The following is a 15,635-nucleotide window of genomic DNA, read 5'->3' on the forward strand; positions in this document are numbered from 1 at the left end:
TTTTCTGGAACTAAAAAAAGGCAGGCACCAAACGCCCCAGCTTCCTCTCGCGTTTCCTCATTTGTATTTTTTTTTTTAAGAGAAGAGCTAATTTTCAACACGTGCCCTGCGAGAGTGGCCTTCCCTGCCTTCATCACTTGGTTCCCCAGTCTCCAAGCATCCGTCCCTCGGTGTCCCTCCTCCTTCTCGAGCTGCGGACCGCGGCAGCAAATCAGCCAAGCAGCCGCCGGCCTGCTCTTGCTCTCAGGCGACCTCCTTGCCTCGCCCGCCTCCTCGCGGTCCCCCGGGAGCCGCGCCTTAGCGGCGCTTCCTGCCCGCCCTTCGCGGGTGGCGGCAGCCGAGTTCGGCGGCGATGGACGGCGAGCCGAGCAACAAGGAGCCCGATGCTGCCGACAGTTCTCCTCATGGTAAAAGCGCTTCGCTGTGGCGCCTTAAGACGGGCGGGCTGCAGGAACGCGATCCTTGCAGGAGCCCGTGGCAGGGCGCGGGATGCTCTGGGCAGGCGGGGGGGGGTGCGTCTTGAGATGGCGCTTCGTCGCGGAGACCCCACGGCCGCCGGGCCTTTAGACTCCGGTGGGCGCCGTCGCCTCGCCCTGTCCCAGGGATGGAAACGCTGGCCCGGTGGGTGGCGTGGGGTGGGATGTTGTGAGGGCGCCTCCCTCGCGGGCTGACCCTCGCCGGAGGGTCGTGTGTGTGGACAACGGGAGGGAGGCCTTCGGGGGAAGCCCCCTTTCGGCCTGCGCGGTGGGGAGGGCCCGTCTGGTTTCTTAACCCCAGGCCAGGGCAGCGAGCCGGCGCCGCCTGCGTTTCCCCCGCTACTCAGGAGAACAAAAGAGTCGTGGAGGAGTTTTGTCCCTGGCGTGGCTTTCGTGGACCCCTCGCGGCCTCCCCTCCCGCCCTTTGCGAGTCTGCCCTCACAAAGAAACGCGTGTGCACTGAATGGCTCCAGGTGCGCCGTTGAAGCGAGGCGCCGTTTACACGTGTGTTGCCAGACCGTGAGAAGCCAGAGGCTATTGCTCAGCTCTGGCTCGCTTTCGTGCACTCCTGAGACGGGACGGGACCTCTGGGGCTGTAAACCTATTTTAATGTGCAGCCTTTTATATATAGGCTCTAGCATATATACTGTATATGGGTGTCCCACCTACCCAGCCTCCCCCACCCCACCCTACTCCTGGTTTTGCTGATATATGTTGTTACTGCAAAAGACAATAGGTAGATCTCCGTCTTGTGAACCTCTCTAAACAGGAAACAGGCAGGATGGGATGAGTTGTGAAACCTCCCTTTGTGTGACAGGAGTAGCTTTTGAATGTGGTTCATGGTTTTCTTGGAAGGGATGTGGGATGTGCCTGGCTTGAAAGTGTTCAGTTCCTACTCAAGAAGAGCAACTGACAACCTCTTCTCTGTCAGCTTCACTGAATGAGGCCTCTGCAAACTGCCGCATGTGGATGCAGGAAGGGATCAGGCCCAAGCTTCTGCTTCAAGACTAAATTGGTAAATTTATGTGCTCTCACAGCAAGGCCAAGCAACCCAAGACATTTGTGCAAAATCCAACTGCCTGTAAGTTGAAATATGGCTGCCAAGGTGCCACCCTTAAAAAAATAAATTAAAAAAATACAGGTGTGTGTGTGGGGGGGAGACTTAGCTGTTGCCTGTCTTTTGCAGCAGAGAGTCAGATACAGCGAGCTAAAGTTCACAGAAATTTCTGCCAAATCATCATCATCTTAGAACAGTGGAGGTAGAAGGGACCCTATGGATCGGCAGGTCTAAATCCTGTCAAGAAGGCACAGAGGGGAATCAAACTCCCAACTTCTGGCTCCACAGCCCGATACTTAAACCACTGGGCTAGAAGCATGTTAGTCTTCAAGGTACCACAGGACTCCTTGTCATTTATCCAAAAAGGAAGGGTAGTGTTTCCAGTGAAGGATTCAAGGATCATTTCCAGCCACCTCCTTGTCCATCTCTCAAATGAGTAGTTTTAGACTACTGAAGGTTCAATATTTGGGTGTAATCATTACTCAGGTTCTCACATGCGGAGGAGTGTGTGGGGATGGAATGTGACTTGCACGTGCCTTGAAGGAAATGGTTTCTTTTTTTGGCCTACCCTCCTACGGTCACTGAGTGACAGGAAGCTTCTGAATGGTATGCTTGTGTGCCCCCACACTCTCCGCCACTTCTAGCATATCGTCTGTTTTTCTAATCATGCTGTTTGTCACTCTTTCTTTTCCCCAAAACTGTGCTGGGTCAGCATCGGTAGCACACCCAAGTAGCGCTGCTGTGAGGAGGCTGAACTGACAGCCACAGTGGGTGAGGGAGTTTTCACGTGAGGTGGCAAAAAGAACAGGGTAAATGATCAACCCTGGCCCCTCCTGAACAGTCAGAAGCCTCTCCACATTGAATAGCCATCTCTGTACCCTGAGAATATCTGCACCACAGCTGTATGTAGGAAGATGGTTTTTTGCTTTGCCCTGTGCTGTTCCTAAGCTTTCCTTAACACATTTCCTGTAAACACTAACTTCTACCTTTCAGGGCAGGAGGCTGTTTGTGGGGCTAAGTTAACCCTAACCGGTTAGAAGACGAAGGGCTAAAGCTCCAGGTGTATTGCATGTGGGCGCCAATGTGTCCATAAATACTTCCTTTGGCATCTGCCCAAATTTTCCATCCCTCCCAACTAATTTATTTTAGTTGCTCTTTGCATCTGACTTGCATTGTAGTTCTCGCTCATCTTGATTGCCTTTTCCGAGAATGTACTCAGAAAAAAATATATAATTAAGGGATGAGATTTGTCATGCATCAGGTGGAATACAGACAACATCTTTTCCACCCAAAGAGATGTGGTGAGGGTGAGGAATATACCTTTTCAATATTTGGAGATCTTCAAAGCAATAAATGATGTTGGAGAGGATTTTGAAGGTTTATGGGGCAACTTGGGCAGTCAACAGAGTAAACGGTTAGGCAAGCTGGGAGGTACAAGAAAAGACTGATGGGTGACCAGGAGTCTGGGAAAGACACCAGGGTGGGGTTGCAGGTTGGAAAAGGGATAGTTAGATGTATACTGGAATGATAGATGAATGTGAGGGGAGGAGAGAGTCCTTAAGAGAAAGAGGTTGTTCATCTGGTCGTCTTTGTATGTATTTTTCCAGAATGAGATGACAGGAAGAAAGAGTGAAAATTTGTGTGGGAGGGGAGGTATTTTGAAAGCATGAACTGTGGGCTCAAGAGTGGTATTTTGGACTGATTCCATGTATCTACCCTGAAGTGGTGGTGCTGTGGGCTAAACCGCAGAAGCCTGTGCTGCAGGGTCAGAAGACCAAGCAGTCATAAAATCGAATCCACGCGACAGAGTGAGCTCCCGTCACTTGTCCCAGCTCCCACCAACCTAGCGGTTCAAAAGCATGCAAGTGTGAGTAGATGAATAGGGATCACTTCGGTGGGAAGGTAACAGCGTTCCGTGTCAAAGTCGCACTGGCCATGTGACCATGGAAGATTGTCTTCAGACAAAACACTGGCTCTATGGCTTGGAAAAGGGGATGAGCACCACCCCCTAGAGTCGAACCCGACTGGACAAAAAAAATTGTCAAGGGGAACCTTTACCTTTACCTTTTACCTTGTATTCAGGATCTTGGGCTAGTGACTTGTCTTCGAGCCTGTGTGCCTGTCCATGAGATGGGTGAATTCGACAGGCTGTGTCCACTGCCATAGCTATTTTGTGAAAAGGCATCCTAGCACACACAAACACGTGGAAGCCATTTTGCAATAGTATCTGTCACACGTTGTCATCTTTTCAGAAATGTTATCTTTTGGTTTGGGGAGTCAAACACACAGATGTAAGTAGTCCCATAGGAGGATCCCAGGCTGTGAGTTGTATTCTAGAAAGCAACCACCACCATCAATCAACAGAGCTTTAATACCTGGCATATTTGGATTTTTTTTGTTTTTGTTTTGTTCAGTTTTTTTTTTTTTTTTTTTTTTTTGCTGCTTTTATTTTAGAATCAGGTTGCAGATGCTGGGAAAGCTGTCTCTCTGCTCAAAACTTTCAAGAGAGCTCCCACCAGTCTGGTTGGCTAGATGCATGAGCAGTTTTGGCCTGAGATAAGGTTGCTTTCAGTGTTCCTGACAAAGAGCAGAACACTTTTTGACTGCAAATCCCAGAATTCCCAGGAGAGGGTCCATACTGGTTGTTGTATTCTGGGAACTGAAGTCCAAAAATGGTGTCTCTAATGTATCTGGTTCTTATCTCTGAGCGCTGCTAGGTAGCCAGTGTTCACAGAGAAAGGTGAAGGAATTCAGAAGAGGCAGTTTTCCATGGTTCGGAGCAGATGGGATATTGGAAAACATGTGCCCAAGGGACGGTTAAACTACCAGTTTTAGGAGAATCAAGAAGAATTATGGAAAAGGTGAGCTGCCTGAACTGCCTATAATTCACCTATTGATCCATTTCTTTTCAAATAGGCTAGTGGTTTGACTTTCCTTGAGCTATACAGTGCAGGAGTCCCCTTGATTCTTCTTCATGACACCATCTAAAAACATAGACGTGGCAATTCTCCTGTTTTCCTTTGCCAAAAATTTTTTTTTTTCAAGTACAGTAACTTGGAAATAGATACAAAGCAGCTAGCGACACAGAAAAGAGACCACAAGCCAGTTGGATATTTTGTGAGGGATATAATCTTCCCAGGAAAGAAGAGGACTCCTCAGCTCATAGGAAAGAATGGCTGAAGAGCCTGGAAAGGGGGGGGGGAGTTTGTTTTCTTTCTTTTTTGAAAAAAAACCAACATGCCGAGTATATTTGGGAGATAGTGATTTTTCCATTGCCTTCCTTAGTGTGATAGCTGGTTGCCATAATATCACACATATATACATACTCCAGATATTCCAAGTTCTTAACTTTCACCCTGGAGATGATTAGCAGCCTATGGCCATCTAGAGCTTGTCAGGGGCAAGCTTTAGTATATATTTCTGTCCAGCCCTATTACTGAGGTGCTACATAGAAAAGACTGGGGTGGATTTTCATTGCCTTCCATCTCTAAGTGCTACAGACGATTGAAATGGCTGCAGGCTTCCATACTGCCCTTTTGCTGCCCATCCTCAGGCGGGGCTCAGAGCTGATTTAGCTCCTCATGGCTTCCCTAGCCTCCCAGTCAAACTCCTGTTCTCAAAGCCATGGGCATTTGCCTGATACTTGGCATAGATGAGGTATATAGTAGCATTGTTCAGAGTTGTTTCAGAGGCTGACTCTAAGCAAAAAACAAAAACAAAACAGTCAACAAAAAAGTTAACAGGGTGGGGTAGTTTTATGGCTCACCTGTTTCCCATAAGGCTGCTGTTCAGGGTCCGAAGGCTTGGGTGTTCAGAAGAGCACAGAAGCCCTGCTTGAAAAAACATGGTCACCTTACCAGTCCAGAACCTTGTTCAGTTTTGCTTGCTTTGTCACATTCATTTCAGGCAAGAGTTGGCATCCGTGGTGCTTTTCCTTAGAAAGGTGAGCCACTGAGCTGGAAACCAGCCTGACACTGTGTCAGACAATGCATGCATTTGGGCCAGCATTTTCTGTGCTCAGTGTCAATGGCTCTCCAGGGATCCATACACAAGACTTTGCTAGTCTCCCCTAGAGAGACTGTTAGAGATTGCATTTGGGATCTTCTGCATGCAATGCATGTGCTTTGCCACTCTGCAGTCTACTCATCAGCAACAAATGGAAGGGCCAGATGGTGTACAAGTGCTGGGAGGTGACCAGTGGCTGCTGACACTGAAAAGAGAATCCACAATGGTACCAGATGGGGTGGGCAGTCTGTCAGCTAGTTAATGCCCCACTGTACGCCCCTCGCAATTACATCTGACCCTCTGTGACATCCCATCCTGTGAGTCAATAAAGGAAAATATTTTCACACAGACACCTGGCTCCTCTGCAGATGGTTTTATTCATTTTTCACCATTTCTTCAAAGAGCTCAAGGTAACATACATGGCTCTTCTTATCTCTATCCTCAGGACAACCTTCTGAGAGAGGTATGAATAAGAGTGAGTTACTGCTCCAAGGTCACCCCCCCCCACAAGTGAGTTTCATGGTTGAATGGAGACTTCAGGAAGGACTTCCCCGAGTCTGTAGTCCAATACATTGCCCACTACACCTTTTTGACTGTTTTTAATCCGGTTGCTAAATTTTACAGAACCCCCAATTCCTGGAGAAGAAAACCATTTCCTCTGTGTGAGAGCCTTGTCCAGAACTAATCATAGCAAACCTGCTAGAAATGATGTTGGAGGGACTGCTCTGACACTTTTTTTAAAAAAATTTGGAGGGGAAAGGGGAGCATAATATCAGGGCTTGTCCAGACTGGCCATTTGCATGTGGAGTGGATTCGGCTGCAAAGGGTCTGTTGAGGTCAGAAGGAAGAAGCAATGTGCCATTTGGTGTGCTCCTCTCATCCAAACAACAACAAATGACTTCTTGTAGACAGACCAGCTGTCAGTTAAGCACTTCCCCTGATTCTCTGTGAAGGGTCAGAGGAAGCTAAAGTATTTATTTACATCGCTCCTCTCTCACTCTGTTGGTGCTGTTCCATCTTCTCCGTTCCCCCCTCCCCGATTCTCATCCCTCCCCTTGTTCTCCCTCAGAATCTGCAGTCATAATGGCAGTGGTAGTGGAGGCTGCTATCTCCTGCCTAGACAGGCATGCCAAAAAGAATGCATGTCCTACTGCTGAGCCAAAATGGTGCACAACAGCTCTTAAAGGAGAAGGCTGGATCGTTCGAAGTAGAAACACTTGAGGGCAAGGTCTTTTTAAAAAAAATCCAAACCATGTGATCCATATGCTGTATTTATATGCCAGTGTCCACAAGCTATAACACTCTTAAGACTGGGTAGAATAGGAAAAATGTAACTGAACATCCTGGAGTATAAAAACAGACATTTGTGGGAAAGGTAGTTTAAATCAGAACAGGACAGCTGGGGAAAGGGTTGTTTAAAAAACCAAAACAGGCATCCAAAAGCTGATTTAGGGCCTAGGTCACTATACCAATCTGTGGTGATACTATTGTTTCGAAAAAACTCCAGGACATCGAGTCACAGGTCAATGACATCATACTGGATATTCTTTTGGCCCTCGGAGAATGACATCATACTGGATATTCTTTTGGCCCTCGGAGTCTGTAAAAATCTTTGCTCTTCACCTTCAATGATATGACAGAGCATTTTTCTGAAATTTGGTCTAAGAAGTTGTTGGCACCCATTAAAGCCCTTTTTCAAGCCACTGACAGCTCTTTTGAGTTGATAAAAGCTGTCTAGGAGCACTTTTGTTCCTTTTAATCAGCTAAGTCATCTTCCATTAAGCTTCCCATTTTATTTGTCAGCCTCATGACGAATAACGCTGGTGAAAGCTATCTCTTTCATCAGTCATGGTGTTGGACCAAAAAGCTTCAGAATGTTAGAAAACAATCCAGCTTTTTCAACATCTGCCTGCCAGAAATTTATATTCCGCTTCCAGATACCAAAATAGAAGTTTTCCGTATGTGTGTGCTGGTTGGCTTTTCCTTAAAATGTTTTAATGAGACTTCTGCAATTTGTGATTGGTTAAAAGCTATCTCATTTGTACACACCTCCCCTCAGCAAAACAGGAATATAAGAGGAGTTTCCATTACAGGACAGACTACACTGCCTGCAGTCTTTGAAGCTGCATACATATTCAGGCCCAAGGCAAAGCTATGTATCCCTGCTGGGCTGCTACAGAATTCTCACAAAGCAAGAGTGGATGAGTAGACAGAAGTTTAAAGCAAAGTATGGTAGGAGGGATGGGAAAGCCAACTCCTTTTCTTGGCCCAGAGCCGGGAAACTGACTTTTAATGAACCAAAGTAGCATCTACTAGGAAGACAGGGCTTTTAAAAACCAGTGTTTCCATGTGTGCAGAGAGAATATAAGCCACCCACCCACGCTTGTTGTTGCCCATCCAGCTGGCCTGAGTTCAGGCATGCAATCAACACATCTAATTGGGCATTTCAGCTGTGAGTCTCTATATACCTTCCTCTGTGTTATCAGCTGTGATGGCTAAAATTGTTCCTGAGGCCCCCTTAACAAGGGGGGGACAACATCTGTTGATACCTATGACCAGATTGTAGGGTTTTTTTTTAACTTGTGTACATTTAAAGACATAACAAATCTAGCATTCAAGGAAGCAAGCGCCTTCTCTTGACACATATGTCTGCTGGGATGCCTCTTACTTGCTCCTCCTATTACTTTCCTATTATTCTCAGTTTCCTTCACTGAGAATGTAAAAGGTCACCCCAGAGAGGATCCACTGACCATTTAGCCACACTAGCATTGCTTACCTTGGTGCTTGTGCTTGCCAGGTGGGTTCAGTGCAACTCCCAACTCCTTTGAGCCAGCTTGCTCTTTTGGTGCTCAAGGGAGAAACAGAAGCCATCAGGTTGTTGCTTGTGACTGCAAATCAACCTTGCAAGGTAGGATGTATCATTGCTCAAAACTTCCAAGTACCGTATATTCTTTAGTAACACCAATGCCTTGGCCTATCTGAGTGAAAATGCAGCTATTAAGTTTTTATTATTTTTATTGAAGGTGTTTCAAAAGAACATGCATGTTTACAAGTAAGCTCAAAGTTTCTGAAAGAATAATAATAATGTGAAGCAGTTCCATGGTGAAAGCAAAATAAAACGCATTCTGAGACTTGGGCAGTTAAAAGTCAGAGTGACAGAAAATAAACAAAAACCAGCTATCTAATTCTATACTTACAGAATAACATGGCTGTCCTGCAGATGTAGCGTTCAGTAGAATAATAGACTTGGGTTACCTATGGAAGCAATCACATAGGCATCATATGTAAGAAGCTGCTGCTCAACTAAACCATTCTGGCTTCCCTTATATCCCATCCACCCCTCCCTGGATGGCTCAACACTTGCAACCACGTTGAGGAACTTCCTCAACTAGCTCAGGGGTACTGTCTGTAAGATAAAACAGCTGCTACCAATTAGCATACTGTGAGAATTCAAACAGACTTAAGGATACTCCTTACCCTTCAAAGCTGCAACATTTTTGTGGGTTCACTAATTAGAAGGTGCATTCTTCCTCCCATCCAATTCATTTCAGCTTGGCACAGGCGAACAAATTAACCCCTTCCTTGCTAGTTCCTCACAGAGAGACACATCCAACAGGGTGAGGATGTGCCAGATGAGGCTACAAGGTAGGCTGGAGGACTGGGCTTAGGAAGTCTGAAACCTGCAAGGATTGTAGCTCAGAGTATGTATTTAACACACCAGCTGAAGGATCTTTAAGAGCAGGAGCAAAGGTGATTGGGTAGGACCTTAACAGTCTTTTGTGGGTTGACCCAGCAGGGATCTTTTGGGAACAGGGGAGGGGAAAGCAAGAATAGTCAGGAAAGGTAGCTGCACCTTATCTGGTGGAGCAGATGCTGAAGGCGGTATGACACAGCAGTGAGGAGGATGTTCATGTCAGCAGGCAGACCCATACAAGGTTGGTGGGAACATGACTTCCTGAGAGGTTTTGGTCATGTGTTTTCTGCCCTGAATTCCCAGTGTTGTTCTATCCCATCTGAGGTTTCTGACCACTGAATGTCAGTGGTGGATTGACTCATCTGGCCTCAGGCCAGATACTTCTGCAAGAGAGAGGCCACCATCTGTTTTTCTTCCACTCCCCCCCCCCCACTTCACAGAGACAATGATGGCTATGAGAATGCTTAGTTTTCAAGAACAAATCCTATCCATTCTTCCGCCATGCTTATTACACTTGTTCCCCTTCCGTCTGATGGATCACAGCATTTCCGTTCTGCCTTCTGGCGTCTATGTCATTCAAATAAAAATTATTGCCCTTAATAACATCCTGAAACATCGTAGGTCTGCAGCTCCCATCGGCCCTGATATCTGGCCATGTTAGCTGTGACTGATGAGAGCTGGAACGCAGCAATACCTGGAAGGCTGCTAATACCCTACCAGTCCACCACAGATGGTAATACATGATGCTATAAGAGCCAAATATGAATTACTGTGCATTGGGTGAATGGTCCTCTGCAATCCACTGCCTTTTGGCTTCAGTGTTCCAGGCAGTAAAATGAGGCTAATTCTTGCTAAAAGAATGCAGTAAACACTGTAAAGCATCCTACGGAGCACTCTTGTGTGAAAAAGTTAGGAAGTGTTCTACCACATGTTAGTAAAAGAAACTGCAAGAAAATATGCTTGACTAGTCTTAACTCTTTGAAGTCTTGAGCTTTATCTTTGGTCAAAGCCAGAACTGTATTGGTTTTCATGTAAGGTTTGCATAACTTGTTGCAGCTCGTTATCACTTACTGATGAGGTACCAGGGTGCATCTTGGTTGCACAGCTGAGCATGCAATCCTGCAACTCATGAGTTAGCCACAGTTAGCTAGGATAAGTTACACAAACCTCATGTGACAGGTCTCCTTGAAGATTCTGGCCAATAAATATTACAATCAACTTTCTAAAGCTCAGATTTGAATACTTCTAAGTGCCATAATCCATAGCTAATAGTGGAGGATGATTCACCCCTCCTTTGTCCATTTGTGCTTATGCAAGACCTATCTGAAAATTTTTGGGCAATGCACCATGAGTATTGTGCAGTGTAATGCAATGCAAGGCATCCTGGGAGTTTCAGCAGATTTCACATTGCTAATGTTAAAATTCAAAGCATTCTAAATTGCTGGCATGCAGTGAGTAACATTTAAGAGGTAATAAAAGATGTATGAATCTGTTGATTTTATGGATTTGGCATCCAGTCGAAGCCCAAGTCAATTGACTTCCCGAGAAGCCACCCAAGTGTGGTAAGTGAGCAAGCAACTAGTCCTCCTGAAAACAGACCTTGAGGGGAGGGTTTGATCATACAAGACTTTGTGTTGGCTTGCGAAGCTCTTGGATGAAGCCATTCTACCCCCACCTGCACCAGTAAGAGAAGGTACACCGACAGTGTGAAGACCCGTGTTTGAACTGCATTTTCCCCACAAGATGGGTAGGCCAGAAATTGTTATGTGATAAGACAAGGGGAAGGTATCTGGCTTGTTTTTGAGCCCTTTTCAACAATTTAGTGTCCTACAGCAATGAAGCTTTTGACAGTATGGGAATAAGAGTTAGTGGGAAGTTGTGTGTGCAAATTAAGTGGCTGCAATGAGACAGATTAAGAATTGCATCTGGTTAAATTACCTCAAAATTATGGCAAACCTTCCAGGGTTTTCTAGGTATAGACTCTTCAGAGATGGTTGTTGTGGGTTTTTCGGGCTCTTTGGCCATGTTCTGAAGGTTGTTCTTCCTAACGTTTCGCCAGTCTCTGTGGCCGGAATCTTCAGAGGACAGCACTCTGTGCTCTTCAGAGATGACTTACCATTCCTTTCTTCTGGGGCCACCCTGGGGTTGTGAATGTTGGCCAAGCTACAGATAGCACATGTAAAATCAGAGCTGGGGTATTACTGGGACAGGTGGGAGTTACAGTTTCACAGCATCTGAAGGTCTCTGTGTTCCCTTACCACTATCGTAAATGTTCCAGGGGCACTGAAGCACTGCCACAAGGCATTGAGGCTTCACATTCACCAGGGAAAACTGGGCTGTTACGTGGTGTGAATTGGAACAAGTTACAGTTGGAAGGAATTCCTGTATTATCTGCTCTGGGGCTGCTGGAAATTTCCAGTGAAGCTCTGGATTCTCTGGCAATAAAATTATTTGCATAGCAGAATTGTTTCCTTTTTCAGTAGCTGAAAGCTAAGCTGCAGATTGACCTTCCCTTCCCTTCCTATCCTGTACATCTCCACTTGATGCTTGCATTAAGAATTAGGAGCTACGTTAGAATTGCAAAGAGGTTGTCAGTCTGAGCTAGAGATCCTTATTTATAATCGTGAGGAAAGTTGCTTTGTGGGGACATGGTTCCCAAATCACTTTCTGTAATTGCGGGTGCTCTGATCTAATTTCTCCAGATGTTGCCACTTTGGTTTTGATGCTGACTTTTGCCATACTAGCAGCTTTAAACAAGCCTGTACATCTATTCACTGACACAACTCCGGGAGGCAGTGGAGGATAGGAGGGCCTGGCGTGCTCTGGTTCATGGGGTCACGAAGAGTCGGACATGACTAAACGACTAAACAACGACGACGTACATCTATTCTGTGCCCATAAGAGTCAATGATGGAGAGCAAAGTTAAAGAGAAAAATTATTGATGGATAGCTCAGTGGCTGAGGTCCCTGGCTGTGGAGCTAGAGGTTAGGAGTTCCATCCCTCACTGTGCCTCGTTGAGAGGGGCTGGACTCCATAGGGTCCCTTCCAGCTTTGTAGTTCCAAGATCATTGTCATTTTAATGCACATAATGCAAGTTAAAAAACGATACAGTATCAAAGAGGTAACCATGTTAGTGTGTTACAGCACACCTAACAAAAATGGAACACAAATTAAAATCAATCATAAAATAGTAACGTTGGAAGGGGCCTATGAAGCCATCAAGTTCAACCCCCTGCTCAATGTAGGAATCCAAATCAAAGCATATCTGACAGATGATTGCCTAATTTTCTCAAAATACAATATAAGTATTGTGCACCTTAAGGATTAACAGGTTTACTTCCGTGTGAGCATTCATGGATAACTGTAACTATTATAACAGTTTTGCCTGGTTTGTGGGTAATCAGAAACTAGTATCCTCTGTTTGTGGGCCCTTTCTCCTCAAGCCCCATGGCTGAATCGCTTTGCATGTTTTGTTCTGAGTGTCAGTAAGTTAAAATGTAAGCAAGCTCTTCTCAACTTTGTCTCTATTATCATCTGGACTGTAGTTGTGTCTTCTCCAAACCTAGACCTCCTTGAGCTATGTGACGTCTTTACCTGTCAACGGAAAGTTTTGTTAGTATTATGATGTTTGGAGCAAGCAAGCAAAAGAAATAAAAATGTGCAGTGGTAGTGGCTGCTGCTAGAGGGACTGTATTTTCTGCCGTTCCAGGCCTCTGCTTGTTATTGACATAGCCTACATGCCGTTTAAAATTTATTATTATTATCAATAAAGAAAATATAGACTATGAAAACAAAATGGAGGAGATTGTAATTGTCAATTAAATATAATAACAATAACAATAACAATAACAATAACAATAACAATAACAACAACAACAACAACAACAACAACAACAATTAAATATTATTATTATTATTGTTGTTGCTGTTGTTGTTATAGAACTGCAGAGCTGGAAAGGGCTCTATATATCATCAAGTCCAGCCCTTCAAGAAGGCACAGTGGGAAATCAAACTCCCAGCCTTTGGCTCTGCAGCCAAATATCTAACCACTGAGTTATCTAGCAGTTCTATGCGAATAGACTTTTAATGTAAATCATTATATATTGTTCTTCCTATGTTGCAATAAAATAGAAGCACATTTCTTCATGTTTTTAATCGCACGTTGTCATCTTATGGAATTCACATTTCCCCATATGCTTCCTGTGATTTTGCTGTTGTGGGAGACATTTTCTTTTCACAGAAATTTCTCATTGCCAAAAGCCCCCTTTCCTTTCCTTTCCGCATATTGTTCATCATTGATAGGATCAAGTATGGGATATGTTATGATAATGGGAGCATGGGGGACATTCTTGGTGTAAGGCCTGCTGCCCTCACCCCTGACAGCACCAGTGGCCTTGATGCCCCCTTAATGCCAAGAACTCCATCAGTTCCAAGTTGTTGGCAATGTTATTCTTTATTGGGCCAGATGTTTTCCACAGTGGTTCCCTGCCACTGCCCTCCCTGCACCCCCTCCTGCGTTTGCACTGCCAGTGCCTCAGCTGGGTTGAGGTTGATGCCTTAGGTGCCATCAGGTATCTTGGGTACCACAGAGCTGGCGGAGCAAGAGGTTGGTGTGGTGGAAGTCTCTCTTCCTCAGCCTGAACCCCTTAACATAGAGAAGCTACTTGCTGACTCCTGACAGGGTCATCCGCCCAGTCCCAGCTCACCCATCATGCAGAAGAGGGGCTCCAGCTCTTCTGCCCCTGAGCCCCAGGGTCTCCTCCTCCTCTTTTGACCCCTCATGAGGTGTTGCAAAACTGGAAGTCCTGAACCTTCTTTCCCACCCTGTTTTAGCCCCACCGACAGGCCCTCCTCCAGACCTGCTTTGTGCATTTCATCCCCTGCTCTTGGACCCCCCCCCCGGCCAGCATTCTCCGGGCGGGCGTGGGGGGATTGAAGGCAGGCAGCTCATCTTCTGTGCTGCCAGCAATCCCCTTACCCTTGGGTTAATTTCTTTTTCTATTTCTTCCTAATTGTAGATATTTCAGTGTAAATTTTCCGCCACGGACCAGGCTTATTCATGCCTTCTTTGATGTCTCTTCCCCATTTTTAACTGATTTGAATCCTGATACATTTGGACAGGTGGGTCCTCCTAGCCCTCTCTTTTTAACCTTAGTGTTCCTGCCGCAACTTCTGGACTGGTTTTGCTCTCGTCCCTTGATAAACAAAATACTTATAAATAATTCTTGGCCATTGTGTCAAATCTTCATAGTCATTTAATATGAGATATATTTGGGGAAACTGGGTTTTTTTTTTGTCAGGGGCACTTTTTGTACCCAAGCTAGCTTTCTTTTTAGCCCCCTGATTTTCTCCACCTTATCAAGAGAAACTCATTAAATAATTACATCATCTCAGAGAAACTGTACAGGCTGCCAGACTGCATTGGTGTAACTAAGTATTCTTAGTACATACTCACTCCCTGTAATATTTCCTGCAGGATAATTCTGTTAGTCTGTTGCAGCAAAAGATTCCTGTGATCTCTCAAACAGAAACAAATGTAATGTGACGTAAGCATTCATAGACCAGAGCTGACTTCATCAGATGCATGGAGTGATACTTTAGTTGGCAGGGTTTTATACATATGGGTGAGAACGTGGGAAATATAACAGTAACACTAGAAAGAAATGAAATGTGAAAAGTACAGATAGTGGTGATCGCCTTAAAAGATTCATTTATGTATTTGTTACATTTATATATTGACTTTTTGCCTGTTATCCTAAGGCAATTTACATGTGTCTCTTCCTCCACACTTTGGCCCTATAATAGCCTCCTGATGTAGTTTAAGTTAAAAGATAGTGATTGGCCAAGGTCAGCTCATGCAAACTAGAACCCGGGTCTACTTAGTCCTAGTCTGACACTTTAACCACCATACCATACTAGATTAGTTGCAATTCACAAAATTGTTATGAATGGTAGTCATATTAATTAACATATATAGGGTGATAAAAACAACAGTCTGTTATTCATTTTCAAAGAAGTAACATGTCATAAAAATGCTAAAATTAAATATTAATAAAATATTAGGCCAATGAAAAGTCTCAAAATATTGTGCAAGCTTTTGAGCTATTCAGAACTCTTCATCTGTCAAAATGTTAAAGCAAATTTAAAAGAGGGGCGCAGAGAAGGAAAAAATACTGTATGTCTAATGTTTAAACTGTAGGTTTTCATTAGCTTTTGGGTGTCACTTTAAAACCATGTTAGGTAAAAACAAAACAAAAATTAAAAAAAAGAAGGCAAAAACATGGTGGCACCTTAAAGACTAACTGCAATATTTGAATGTGAGCTTTTCCAGGCAAGTCCACTTCTTCAGACATGAGAGTGGGGACTGTATGACAAATATTGATACAGTTATACTGGCCCCAA

General features: G+C 44.8%; 1 protein-coding gene across 2 annotated transcripts in view; it reads left to right on the forward strand.

Moving 5' to 3' along the window:
• Positions 1 to 241: 241 nt before the first annotated feature.
• The window catches only part of SLC44A2 (solute carrier family 44 member 2 (CTL2 blood group)), a 54,700-nt gene continuing 39,306 nt past the window's right edge, over positions 242 to 15,635 (forward strand). For both annotated transcript variants that reach the window (XM_020791574.3, XM_020791575.3), the window contains exon 1: positions 242 to 407. In XM_020791574.3, coding sequence (XP_020647233.3) covers positions 353 to 407 — 55 coding nt within the window. In that variant the 5' untranslated portion in view covers positions 242 to 352. The remainder of the gene's footprint in view (positions 408 to 15,635) is intronic.

The sequence above is a fragment of the Pogona vitticeps genome, chromosome 2 (assembly GCF_051106095.1).
Source record: "Pogona vitticeps strain Pit_001003342236 chromosome 2, PviZW2.1, whole genome shotgun sequence".
In the NCBI taxonomy this organism is placed as follows: domain Eukaryota; kingdom Metazoa; phylum Chordata; class Lepidosauria; order Squamata; family Agamidae; genus Pogona; species Pogona vitticeps.